The 14892-nt window shown below is 39.3% G+C and overlaps 1 protein-coding gene across 1 annotated transcript in view; it reads right to left on the reverse strand.

Moving 5' to 3' along the window:
* The window catches only part of EIF2B3 (eukaryotic translation initiation factor 2B, subunit 3 gamma, 58kDa), a 113859-nt gene that overhangs the window by 32987 nt on the left and 65980 nt on the right, over nt 1–14892 (reverse strand). Inside the window, exon 6 of the mRNA XM_010847825.1 lies at nt 9300–9389. Coding sequence (XP_010846127.1) covers nt 9300–9389 — 90 coding nt within the window. The remainder of the gene's footprint in view (nt 1–9299; nt 9390–14892) is intronic.

Raw genomic sequence — 14892 nt, forward strand, 5'->3', positions numbered from 1 at the left:
CTTCTCCAGGAGATCTTCCTGACCCAGGGATTGAACCCGGGTCTCCTGCATTGTAGGCAGACGCTTTACCATCTGAGCCACCAGGGAAGTCCTGGTGAAAACATACTTTACCATATGTAAAATGGATAGCCAGTGGGAATATGCTGTATGACACAGGGAGTTCAAACTTCATGCTCTGTGACAACCTAGACGGGTGAGATGGATAGGAGGTGGAAGGGAGGTTTGAGAGAGAGGGGATGTGTGTATATCTATGGCTGATTCGTGCTGATGTACAGCAGAAACCAACACAATATTGTAAAGCAATTATCCTTTAATTAAAAATAAATAAAAAATAAAGAGAGAGGGGATGTGTGTATACCTATGGCTGATTCAGGTTGATGTATGGCAGAAACCAATACAATATTATAAAGTGATTATCCTCCAATTAAAAAAAAAAGATAATAAAAAGAATGAGGAAGAAGGTGGTTTTTCGCCCTTCCCTAATTTTTCTTTGATTATAAAACTGCAGCCCACTAAGTTCTCGGCCCTCTTGCCCACCAGCCTGTAAGCCTCACAAACATCCTACTAACAAATCACTTCTTATATATCACTTTGTCTCTTGTTGAATTCTTTCTGCGCTGAGACATTAAGGACTGGAGCTCCTCGAAGCCCCTTGAAATAGCACTTAGAGGTTTCAGGATGAAGTTGATGATCTGGCTGCCTTTTTATTTATAGAGCATCTACTATGTGTCACAAGATGAATCAGAGTTGGTTTCTGTCTTCAAGGAGTTAACAAAAGTAGAAAAAAAAGACATGCAAATCCAATTTAATAGGATGCATGTGATAACTGAAGATTATACAAGATCAGAAGAGAGAATGATTTCATGCCTAATGGAGATAAACACAGACTACTATGGTAGCACAAAGCAAAGGTACCTATTCTAAGTGGAAGTGAAGAGAAAAAAAATTGAGAAAAAACTTCCTAGAGGAGTAACATCTAGGTGAGTTTTAATGGATATTTAAGAATGTTGTCAGAGAAGAAAGAAGGCAAGCATACCAGTTAAGCATTACTACTGAAGCCCATGGGCTCTAGAGCCCGTGCTCCATAGCTAGAAAAAGCCTGTGTGCCGCAATGAAGACCCGGTGCAGTCTAAATAAATAAATAAATGAAAATCACCATCAAAAAACCAAAATGAAACAACAACAACAAAAGTCAATGTGCTGCTAGGACTTTGTCCCTTTCTCAGCAGCAAAGAAGTCCCAGAGATCAAGATTACTGTAACCAAGAAGTCCCGAGAAGACTACCCTAGTTTAATTTTGGTAGCATCTACATATTCAGATATCAGTACACAGCTACCATATAACAGCTCTGGTTAGAAGATTATGTAAACCATAAATTCTTACCTTAGTTTTATTTGGTTGTTTAGGTAAAAGATACCTCATACAATCTCTAGCACATCTAAGGATAGGAACACAAGTACAGATAAGTTCATATGGATACATGTACTGAACAGTAAGAAATCAAGGTTCCTGCCTATCTCCCATGGCACTACATGGTCCCTCATCTGTCTGTCTCTTCTCTGCTTTCCTATGTGACTCATGGCTTTTCTAGGCAGTCTATCACATTATCTTCCATGCGGCTTTAACTATCACCCTGATTCTGACCATGTAGCATAGTTGCCTATTCCCAATTCCTGACTTCAGTTTGTAGAGCTGAAGTCCTTACTCCCCTCCATCTCTATTTAGCTAAGGCCAGGAAGCTGTGACTGCTCTCTTATCCTTCCAGGTATACATGAACATGTGTGTGTGTCTGTAACAGAGAGACATCTGAGATATGTGGTGGACATTGCTAGCAATCAATTCATCAACAGTAGCTGATTTTATTAGTGCCCTGACTGTATGACATTCAGCAAATTATTTGAAGCTTCATTTTCCTCTTCTATAATATGAAATTAATACCAAATGAGAGAATTATTTTAAGGAGTGAATGAACTGAAGTGTGTAAAGTACCCAGAACAGTGCCTGGTACATGGATGGTGCTCTGAAGGCCAAGCCCTAAGGGTGTATGTCCTGCACTGATGGACTGGGTTTTAACACTAGGAGAGGCTGATTACAATTTTGGGTTCTTCTGAACAGAAAGGAAGTATTCAGTTTTAATTCTTCCTTTTTTAAAGATTAATCTCCTCTACATCTCTTAAACTAGCTAGCAGGTCTAACAGGTCAGGAAAAGGAAAAGAAAGACAATTCTTTCCCCGGGTTTCTGTGCTAAAGGAAACCAGTACTAATTCTGGTATAAACTTCCTGTCTTCCAAGGCTTCAGCTCAGACAGCCAACATATTGCTTGAGTGCTTTACAGGGCCAGTCTCCTTTTGGAGCAACTGTTGCTAAGTCACACAAAAAGTTCCAAAATGGCCAGCTTCCTTAAGCTTAGATCAGATTACTTTGTAAAAGAGGAGAAACTTTTAGTTTACCACTCAGCCTCAAGAGACATCACAGTGATAATACTCAGTCTAAGCTCTGCTCTGGCCATAAAATCCAACACATTTTTGAATTAAAAATTTCAGACAATCTTTGGACTATCCATCTGTCAAACTACATTCAGAAATGGATTAAAAGACCTTCTAAAACATATTTATGTATATCTTTTTATTTCTTTAGAGCAAATAATTGAATTACATTACACTGAAAATATACACTAATACTGCAATTTGCCTTTTTTTTTTTTTTTTTTAAGTAAAAGTATCTTGGAAATCTTTCCACATCACCACACAGTCATACTTCATTCTTTTTAACAGTTGCACAATAATATAATTAATTATCTTGTTTAAACTGTTACAACTTTTCCCTGTTATGAACAATGCTGCAAAGAACATTTTGCAATGAATATTTCCATACTTTTAAGTAAATATTTCTGTGGGATAGAGTCTTTGAAGAGGAACTGCTTAGGCAGGGAGTATATAGTTGTAAGTTCAGATAGGTATCATCAACTACCCTACAAAAAGTTTATGTAGAAAAGTATAAGAGAATTTCCCCACAGCCTTGCTAGCTTCATCACAAAATTTAAAAATCTCTGTCATACAATAAGGATAGTATTTTAAAACTGCTTAACATACATTTTTATTTATGAGAGTAGGCATCTTTTGATGTATATTAGCTTTTTCTATGAACCCACTACTTACAGCTTTTATCCATTTTTCTACTGAGTCATTAGTCTTTTTCTTATTGATTTTAAGTGCTCTTTGTAATGTACAGAAACTAGTGTTTGGGATAGCTTGGTATTTGTTATTTATTTCTGTTGTTCTTTAGTTGCTAAGTCGTGTGTGTCCAACTCTTTTGTGACCCCATGGACTGTAGACTGCCAAGCTCCTCTGTCCATGGGATTCTCCAGGCAAGATATTGGACTAGGTTGCCATTTCCTTCTCCTTCTCCAGGGGATCTTTCCAATCCAGGGATCAAACTCACATCACCTGCCTTGCAGGCAGATTCTTTACCACTGAGCCCCTTGGGAAGCCCCCCTTTATTTTTATACCATGTTTACTGGATTTTTTTTCCCCCACAACACAGAACTTTAAAAACTGGTATTAGTCAAACTTATCAATCCTCTTTTTTTTTTTTTTTTTAATGACTTCTAAGATTTATTTGATACTTGGAAAGCTTGAGTTAGAAATAACTCAAGATCACATATTGATGAAGCTAAGTGCCTTAATGCACATGTAGACTAGCAGACATTCAGCACGACATTGGCATCCAAGTCAAACAGTGGTATCCCTAAGGCAACTCCTGCCACATCTTTATTACCCCAGGCACTACTTCCTGGGCCCATGCATTACTTCAACTGGTAAATGTTGGACGTGGCGATGCTCGTCAACTAGATATGATGCAGTCAGATTTGCAATTTAGAAAAGTCCCCAGTAGTTTTGTGAAGGATGAATTAAAAGAGGACAGGCTGGAGGCAGAAGCCTAGCAAGGAGAATGCTATATTAAGCCAGCTGGGAAACAATAGACTCTTAGCTAAAAATCAATATTGAACGACATTACCTTATTAAGCTCAGCCCAGTAACTGTTCAGTCTCTCCCTCCCATTGCTGCTGGAGCATCTTTCTAAAGCATAGCTGTCATGACACTCCTGCTGCCTGAAGTGCCCTTTTCACATTTATTAAGACTGGGGATCTCTGACTCATTTTTTCTCTTTTGTTTCATAATATAATTTTCTCTAGGTTACAGAGACAATGGTCTGTAAGACTGTATTCATCTTGGTATCCTCACCCCCCAACATAGCAATTGGAATATATTTAGGTATTTATTAAATGTCTATTGTTCTGAATTTTTTAAAAATTATAAGTCCAATTCATTTTTTAAACTTTTAAAATATATATATATATTTTGTAAATTAAATATAATAAAATGTACCTATTTAAGAGTTCCTGGTGGCTCAGATGGTAAAGAATCTGCTGGCAATGCAGGAGACCCGGGTTCGATCCCTGGGTCAGGAAGATCCCCTGGAGAAGGGAATGGCTACCCACTCCAGTATTTTTGCCTGGAGAATTCCAAGGACAGAGAAGCCTGGTGGGCTACAGTCCATGAAGTTGCAAAGAGTCGGAAATGACTGAGCAACTAAGACTTTACTTTTATTTAAAACACACAGTTCAATATGTTTTATCAAATATATACTACTGTAATCACTACTCCAAATCAAGATATAAAGTACTTCCATCTTCCCTCCCAAATTCCCTTGTGCTTCTAGCTCACTATTATACTACTCTTCTATACTCTCGTACTACTTAGCACATTTACTGTAATAATTTAACCTGCCTGCCTCTCTCTAAACTGTGAGCAACCTGAAGGCAGAAACTATTGTTTCATCTTTAGCATCCAGCAACACAGGTGATCAATGAAGTCTTTACTGTGCACCAAGTACTACTCTAAGCTCTTCACAAGTATTTTTCACAATCACCATTATGTGTCAGGTACCATCTGTTCCAATTTCCAGCTGAGGAAAGTGAAGTACAGAAAGGCAGACACCTGTCTAGGGTCACACAGCTCAGTTTAAGTTTCTCTTGTCAAAGACTGTACAGGTTTTCTTCTTTCCACACCCTTCCCTATAGCTTTTCTACTCAACTGCAGAAATACTCATCTTCTTTAACGACTGATGTACCTAATTACTTCTGCTGTCTAAACTGTCACAGCATCTCCTTTTCTTCCATTCATCAAGCATATATTGAATGCCTTATCAATCCAGGTAGGAATCTAATCTCAAGGAATCTGCATGGAAGACATTAATATGTATTAATAGACAATTAAAATTTACAGGGCCAAATGGTAATTTTCATAGGTGAGAGAAAGGATTGCTAAAACAGTCCTTTTTTGAGGCTGTATCTCCTAGGTTTCCTTTTCCCCATCTATCTCTAAAGGAGTCATTTTTATAACCAGATTACTATAAATGCCTCCTTTACTCTCACCAAGTCTGAGAGGTAGAGGGGGAGAAGGAGGGGGAGAAGAAAGATATAAAGGTTTTTAAGACCCTGAGGTGGGGAGGTTGTTTGAGCTGAGGCTCCGTATCCTCCTCTGTTACAGCAAGCTCTGGCAAAGTCCCATTTGGTGGAGCTTCTGGCCAGGAGCCATAGAATCACCAAATTGAGGCTGGTCCTCCAGGTACATACCACCACAGTACACTTGCCAGGTGGGGGACCTGCTAACCAGTGGGGGTCAAATGAGCTACAAAGGAGCTGCAGCAGCCAGGATGAGCAGATGGCTTTGTTGCAAAACTACTGCATATTCAGATACCAAAAGCTAAAATCCCATTTGGTAATGCTGTTAGATTTTTTTTTTTTTAAGTGCAAGAGTAGTACTGAGGTATTGTTTAGGGATACTGAAATATTTATACATAATTACAATTGAAATCATAACAGATGAAATTATAATAATTTGCTTTAAAATAATCTGGTATGACAGTGGCAAGATTGGTGGTAGCAAATATAAACTAAGATTAGCCATGAATTGGTGACTACTGAAGTTGTATGAGGGCTTGCTCAAAATTCTCCAAGCCAGGCTTCAACAGTACGTCAACTGTGAACTTCCAAATGTTCAAGTTGGATTTTGAAAAGGCAGAGGAACCAGAGATCAAACTGCCAACATCCGTTGGATCATAGAAGAAGCAAGAGAGTTCTAGAAAAACATCTACCTCTGCTTTATTGACAACGCCAAAGCCTTTGACTCTGTGGATCACAACAAACTGTGGAAAATTCCTAAAGAGATGGGAATGCCAGACCAGCTGACCTGCCTCCTCAGAAATCTTTATGCAGGTCAAGAAGCAACAGTTAGAACCAGACATGGAACAACAGACTGGTTCCAAATTGGGAAAGGAGTAAGTCAAGGCTGTATATTGTCACCCTGCTTATTTAACTTATATGCAGAGTACATCATGTGAGCAGAGTACATCATGCGAAATGCCAGGTTGGATGAAGCACAAGCTGGAATCAAGCTTGCTGGGAGAAATATCAATAACCTCAGATACGCAGATGACACTACCCTTATGGGAGAAAGCGAAGAAGAACTAAAGAGCCTCTTGATGAAAGTGAAAGAGGAGAGTGAAAAAGTTCTCTCAAAACCCAACATAAGATCATGGCATCTGGTCCCATCATTTCATGGTACACAGTCAAAGGCTTTGGTGTAGTCAATAAAGCAGAGGTAGATGCTTTTCTGAAACTCTCTTGCTTTTTCTATGATTCAGCGGATGTTGGCAATTTGATTGCTGATTCCTATGCCTTTTCTAAATCCAGCTTCATGACAAATAGATAGGGAAACAGTGGAAACAGTGAGAGACTTTATTTTTTTGGGCTCCAAAGTCACTGCTGATGGTGACTGCAGCCATGAAATTAAAAGATGCTTGCTCCTTGGAAGAAAAGCTGTGACAAACCTAGACAGCATATTAAAAAGCAGACACATTATTTTGCCAACAAAGGTCTGTCTAGTCAAAGCTATGGTTTTTCCAGTAGTCATGTATGGATGTGAGAGTTGGGTTGTAAAGAAAGCTGAGTGCCGAAGAACTGATGCTTTAGAACTGTGGTGTTGGAGAAGACTCTTGAGAGTCCCTTGGACTGCAAGGCGATCAAACCAGTCAATCCTAAAGGAAATCAGTCCTGAATATTCATTGGAAGGACTGATGCCGAAGATGAAACTCCAATACTTTGGCCACCTGATGCAAACAACTGGCTGATATGAAAAGACCCTGATGCTGGGAAAGATTGAAGGCAGGAGGAGAAGGGGATGACAGAAGTAGACATGGCTGGATGGCATCACCGACTCGATGGACATGAGTCTGAGCAAGCTCTGGGAGTTGGTGATGGACAGGGAAGCCTAGAGTGCTGCAGTCCATGGGGTTGCAAAGAGGTGGATGTGACTGAATGACTGAACTGAACTGAAGCTGTATGAGGGGTACATGGGAGTTAACCGCATCACTTTCTCTACTTTTTTATCTATGTGAAATTTTCCATAGGAAATAATTTTTTTAAAAAAAGTCTCTACCGTTACTGTATCCTCTCTCAGCATGTCAAGGCCAGGACCTGTTTGACAGTGATTCATTTTCACTTGAGATTAAAAAAATAAACCCTTTCATGGCAAAGAATTAACTTCACTTTTAAAACATGGATAGCCCAGACACTGGTAACTAGAAAATGGGTCCTGATAACTTTAATTCTGTAAGGGCAGAGCCCCTATCTGCTTATTCACCATGGATCCCACAGCTGATTTAGCACAATGCCTGCCTTGTAACAGGAACTTAATAAATATGTGCTGGTTGAATGAAAAAACAGAATAAGTCAGAAGGGAGCAGGGCAATACTGTCCTGGTGAGAGAAAACAGAGAAACAACAATAGCTGGGAAAGCTTTCCAGGAGCCCAAATAATTTGTTTTACCATTGGCTCTACATGGGGTTTCTGTCTATGGGGTCGCACAGGGTCGGACACGACTGAAGTGACTTAGCAGCAGCAGCAGCAGGAGTTATAGGTGGTAAGGGTTAGGATGCTGCAAAAAAATATTATATTGGGCATGGAGGGACAATTTCCCTTCCCCTCAATATTCTTGTATATATCCAAGTCCACCAGTCAAGAGCATGCTTAGCACTTAAACTCAGGTTCTCAGACTTCCTTCCCCAGCTCGTCTGAGGGAACTTATTGATGTCGTACCAGCCTGACTGCTTTCCAGTTACCAGTACTATGCAAGGTAGAAACTTATCCAGAAGCCATCAAGGAAGACTAGCTGTTCCTCTTCTTAACCAGGTAGTTATTAAATTTTTTCCCACCTGTTCTTCTGAGGACTCTAGTTGCATTGCCTATCAAAATCCTTGAGATTAGGCTTCCATGTTGGCTCAGTGGGTAAAGAATCCACCTGCCAATGCAGGAGACATGGGTTCCATTCCTTATCTGGGAAGACCCCACATGCAGCAGACCAACTAAGCCCATGTGCCACAACTATTGAGCCTGTGCTCTACAGCTAGTACACCACAACTACTGAAGCTTGTTCACACTAGAGCCTGTGTCCACAACAAGAGAAGCCACTGCAATGACAAGCCTGTACATCACAGCTAGAGAGTAGACCCCACTCTCTGCAACTACAGAAAACCCGCGCGGCAAAGAAGACCTCAGTAAAAAAATAAACAATAAATAAATAAAATTATGTATGAAAAAAATCCTTGAGATCAACCACAAATGGAAGTTTTCTTTCTGGAAACCCACCCACATCCTGTGATCTGCCAGACAGTCTCTGGCAAGTGTTTAAGGCCCACAGTTCTATTATCAAAGCAAAACTACACAAAGTACCAAATTTCTTAATTCATGAAATTAATGAATTCATGAAATTCATAAAACTTCACTCGGAGAGGTGGACTTCTTTTACAAAATTGGAGGAAAACTTGCTTTTCTTTCTTTTCTTCTCTTGGGTAAGTGTCTGGCCCTTTGCTAAGAGGGCCCATCTATGGGACAATTGCCTAGGGAAAGGACATCCTCTTGGAGACAAATAGCACTACAGTTGGGGAGCTCACCCTTGCAGAAAGAAGGAAGAGCCTGAAGCTGTGTAGAAAGATGCTTCATACGTGAATATTAGTTTTATAAAAGTAATTTGCTGGTTATCATGGCACAGGCCCCCAAAATATAAGCTGGTATAGATGAATTATGCTGATAACATAATTTCGTTTCTATAATAAACTATGTTATTTATACAAACTAGTTATTTATATAACTGGTTATTATCAAGGTTTAAAACTGTTAACTAAGTCACAGGGTAGCTTAAGTGTTGTGAGTTTGACTCAATCTCCCTCCTTCTTACTTATTTTCCATTAGGAAGTCCACAACGTATTTTTTCAAGCAGTAGAGGTGGGCGTCCACAAGGCCTGTGTGGAAACGTATTCTTGGGTGCCTGCAAAAAGAATGAAAGAGAAGAGGGTCACATGAGTTCCATTCTATTATTAGGTAGTACGCGTTAGGAAGTTTCTGAGGGTCAGAGTCATGCTGCCTACACCTCACTCTGGGGAGACCAAGAAGGTGATTATCGGCTCTGATGCTATCACAGAAAAGGTTGTCTCTTTATTGAAGCCCTATTTCACACTTTATGAGGTCTTTAGGCTTCCAAAGACACGAAACCAAAACTGGTAAGCCACCAAATCACTGACAAGTCATCTTCTTTTTTACTACAAACTCCTACCCACGATTCTTGTAACTAACATTTTCTTGGTTCTACTCCAACTGCCTCACTTCCTGCAGGACATACTTAAGCCATGCTTTCCTTTAGTATTTGATATACATTACTCCATGTTCATAGAAGATGAAGTAAAATTTTATGAATACTCTCTAACTCCCTACTCTTAATTATTCATCAGGAGTTTCCTCAGGTTTACTTTCTTAGGAAATCTTCCCTGAGGACCCAAGTTTGTGTTCCTACAACACTTGGTACCCACTTCTACCAGATAACTTAGCATAGAGCAAAGTAACAGCCTACTTACTTGTGCTCTTTCCCACTAGACTAAAAGTTAACTGAGGGCAGAGATTTATTTTTTAAAATATTTATTTGGCTGTGTTGGGTCTTAGCTGTAGCACACAGGAGCTTTTGTTGTGACGCATGAACTCTTGAACTGTGTCCAGGCGGGCTGCACTATGCAGGCTCAGTAGCTGTGGTGCACAGGCTTAATTGCTCCCTGGTATATGGGATCTTAGTTTTCTGACTAGGGATCGAACTTGCATCCCCTGCATTGCAAGATGGATTCTTAACCACTGGACTACCAGGGAAGTTCCAAGATTTATTTTTATAGTCTTAGTACTTAGCACTGGCTCTCACACAGAATGGATGTTTGATAGTGGCTGAACAGACAAACACACAAATAAATTAGGTCAAATTAAGGCATTTGCCTAGTTGCTATTTATTGGCTTCCCTGGTGGCTCAGTGGTAAAGAATCTGTCTGCCAATGCAAAAGACATGGGTTTGATCCCTAGGTCAGGAAGATCCCCTGGAGAAGGAACGGCAACTCACTCCAGCAGTCTTGCCTGGAAAGTCCCATGGATGGAGGAGCCCAGCAGGCTAGAATCCATGGAGTCGCACAGAGTTGGACACAATTGAGAGACTGAACATGCACTAGTTCCTACTTAGTCTACTAACTTTGGTTTCAGCCTGAAGAAATGGCATGTTTCTTTAAAATGTTCAAAGTCATTTTATTTAATAAAATAAAAGATAGTTGAAGGAGAGGAGGGGAGGAGTAGGGTGGAAGAATAGCAGTTAGTTCCAATTGTAGCTGCCTGGTTGTTATCTTCTACTCTGTGTTACTCTCCTTTGACTGCTTATAGTCCGAATGAAAATTATTCTCATAGGATCTAGATACTTTAGAAGTAATTTCCCAGGTGGCACAGTAGTAAAGAATCTGCCTGCAATGCAGGAGACAAAGGGGACACAGATTCAATCCCTGGGTGCGGAAGATCCCCTGAAGGAGGACATGGCAACTCACTCCAGTATTCTTGCCAAGAAAATCCCATGGACAGGAATCTGGTGGGCTACAGTCCACAGGGTCCATGTGGTCGCAAAGAATCATACACAACTGAGCAACAGAACATACACACACACCACCCTGGGCTTCCACTCTTTTGGGAAGAAGGGGGAACAAAATGCTTCCAAAAGAGCAAGAGAAAAGTCGGATTTCAGATCTCACATCTATAACACACACACCCCCCAAAAGCCAATTACTGTATACAGTGAGGATAAAGAAGAAAGTTACATCCCAATTATCACTTCCTGAAATTCCTGAGTTCTAAGAAATTCTTCAGGAAACAGAATTTTGCAAATACGGTTACTTACCTTGTGGTGCCCAGGTTTGATTTGAAGTTCACACTATGATAATTCTCCCTTGATCTAACCCATTTGGAAAGCTGAACTCTCTTGTTCAGTTCCTTGGTTTGTGAATTCCTTAACTCATTCAACATATTCTACTTAAATTATTCCATCCTTGCACTACCTTATGAATTATATATCTCATATTTATAGCTGAAGTCAAGTTGTATCATACACCTGGGGAAGGAATAACTTAAAAGTTTGAGTAATCATCGTCTAAATTCTTACCGATCCCTACCTCATATGGCAATAATATTCAAATAGCATTTTACAGTTTATAAATTTTTTCAGCTTTTTACTCTCATCATATAAAGTAGGCAAAACAAAAAAATTCTTCCTTTAAAAACAATTTCCAAAAATTTAGCTGGTACACTCAACTCTAGAGATTTAGCTACAAATTTGAAATACAGTAAAGGAACAGAGATGGGCAATTCAGAGATTTTTTTTCTTTCAGGTGAAATTTGTATTGAATGCAAATCTTGGGACCAGGATTTAATGCCATTTAAGTTGCCCAAAAGGTGTTTTCTTATTTTATTTTTCCCCATTTAATTGTTTTTAAATGGCATTAGAAATAATTGATATTTTAAAATAAAACAAAATAAACAAAACCAAAAAACCTCAAAGAGGCACCAGTAAATCTGGGTAACTGGTTGATTGCTCTGGGCCAAGAAGATGTTTTTGATTTGTACAAAATAAAGAAATCAGTAATAGAAATGATAAGACATTTAGAAATAGTTATAATATTTCTAGGACAATATAAGCCATCAGGATTATTTTTATAGACTTATTTTTAAAATAGTAAGTTATATAATCTAGAATTCAAATTTATAGTGTTTAAAATTTAAGGGAAAACAAGCATCTTTTTATGATCTTAAAAACAGGAATACCAGTTTTTAAAGCAAGGGAAAAAAAGCCAACAGGCAGTAACTATAATTATTAATATTATTTTAGAATAAATGAGGAATGTATAAATGAAATAAATACTGGGAAAGATGCGAGGATAAGCATTTACTGTTTAACTGCAATCGATCTTTGCAGTTAAACAGTAAATGCTTATCCTCGCATCTTTTAAAGTATCCTCAAGAAAGTCCTTAGCTGGTTTGTACAATTTACTATTTTAACCATTTTCAAATATATATAGTTCTGCGGGATTAATTACATTCATTTTGCAGTACAACTGTCACCAACATCCATCTCCAATACTTTTACATCTTCCCCAATTGAAACTCTGTATCCATTAAACACTAACTCCCCATTCCCTTCTTCCTCCCAGCCCCTTGCAACCACCATTCTACTTTGTCTTTATGATTCTGGCTACTCTACTGCTGTCGCTTCAGTCCTGTCCGACTCTGTGGGACCTCACAGACGGCAGCCCACCAGGCTCCCCCGTCCCCAGGATTCTCCAGGCAAGAACACTGGAGTGGGTTGCCATTTCCCTCTCCAATGCATGAAAGTGAAAAGTGAAAGTGAAGTTGCTCAGTTGTGTCCGACTCTTTGCGACCCCATGGACTGCAGCCCACCAGGCTCCTCCCTCCATGGGATTCTCCAGGTAAGAGTACTAGAGTGGGGTGCCATTGCCTTTTCCAGGAACCTCATATAAGAAGAATCATACACTCGTTCTTCTTGTGACTGGCTTATTTCATTAGCATAATGTCTTAACAGCTAATGTTGAAGCATGTGTCAAAATTTCCTTCCTTTTGAACTCTGAATAATATTTCATTGTATGTGTGTATCACATTTTCTTTACTGATTCATTTGTCTATAGATACTTGAATTGCTTCCACCTTTTGGTTATTGTGAATGATGCTGCTATGAACACGAGTGTACAAATATCAATTTAATCTGTTTCACACACACATTTCTTAAATTTTAATTACGGAAATTTTCAAACACACACAAAATAAGAGAAAAACATAATAAATTCCTATGTGCCCAAATAGTTTCAATTATCAACATTTTCTAATCTTTAAAACTTTTTGCTGCAGTATTTATTATGGGTTAAATTGTGTCCCCCCCAAAAAGATAACACACAATACCTGCGAATATGATCTTAATTGGAAATATGACAACTGTAGATGATCATATTAAGGTTAGGTCATTCAGTTCAGTTCAGTTCAGTAGCTCGTTGTGTCTGACTCTTTGCGACCCCATGAATCGAAGCACGCCTGGCCTCCCTGTCCATCACCAACTCCCAGAGTTCACTCAGACTCATGTCCATCAAGTCAGTGATGCCATCCAGCCATCTCATCCTCTGTCGTCCCCTTCTCCTCCTGCCCCCAATCCCTTCCAGCATCAGAGTCTTTTCCAATGAGTCAGCTCTTCACATGAGGTGGCCAAAGTACTGGAGTTTCAGCCTTAGCATCATTCCTTCCAAAGAAATCCCAGGGCTGATCTCCTTCAGAATGGACTGGTTGGATCTCCTTGCAGTCCAAGGGACTCTCAAGAGTCTTCTCCAACACCACACTTCAAAAGCATCATTTCTTCGGCACTCAGCTTTCTTCACAGCCCAATTCTCACATCCATACATGACCACTGGAAAAATCATAGCCTTGACTAGCTGGACCTTTGTTGGCAAAGTAATGTCTCTGCTTTTGAATATGCTATCTAGGTTGGTCATAACTTTTCTTTCAAGGAGTAAGCATCTTTTAATTTCATGGCTGCAGTTACCGTCTGCAGTGACTTTGGAGGAGCCCTAATCCAACAGGACTAGTACCTTAATAAAGGGGAAACTTGAACACAGAGACAGATATGCAGAAGGAAGACAATATGAAGACACGAGGAGAATGCCATCTACAAGCCAAGAATGCCCGAGGTTTCCAGAAGATGGAAGGGTGGAACAGATTCTCCTTCATAAACCTCAGGAAGAACCAATGCTGAAAATGTCCTGATTTTGGATTTCTAGCCTCAAGAACTGTGAAGACAATAAACTTCTGTTGTTCTAGGCCACCCAGTTTATAGTGATTTGTTAATAGCAAACTAATATAGTTTTTAAAAGCATATTCCAGACACAAAATCATCTTACGGTAAATATTCCAGTATGTGTAGTATGTATTTCCAAATGATAAGGACTATGAAATACAATCATTATGTCACCACACATAATAAAATTATCAACAACTTCACAACATCTAATATCCAATCCAAATCCAGATTTCTCTTTTTATAGCTAGTCTGTCTGAATCAGAGCCTCACAATGCATTTGGCAATTTCAGTTTAAAAAAGTTACCCCTTTGTATTTCCCTGACAAGCCATATGATTAGAGTGAATCATCTGTTTTGTAGAACACTGACTGCTTTGAAATATCATTAAAAAAAAAATAGATTTATTGATACATGCCACTGAGAAACTAAGCCTGCACATCTTAACTAGAGTCTCAAGCAGCCACATAAATAATTTTTAAAGATGTATAACATGATCCTTGGGGCTCAGACTATAGCACACTGATTATCCCAGGACTCTCCTATGCTCAATTCTCTTCTCAGTTATCTATCGCTTTGTGTAAGCTTTTTTTTTTGGCAGACAGGAGTCATGTCTTGAGGCTGGCGAG

Source organism: Bison bison, unplaced genomic scaffold (genome assembly GCF_000754665.1).
Source record: "Bison bison bison isolate TAMUID 2011002044 unplaced genomic scaffold, Bison_UMD1.0 scf7180017864256, whole genome shotgun sequence".
In the NCBI taxonomy this organism is placed as follows: Eukaryota; Metazoa; Chordata; class Mammalia; order Artiodactyla; family Bovidae; genus Bison; species Bison bison.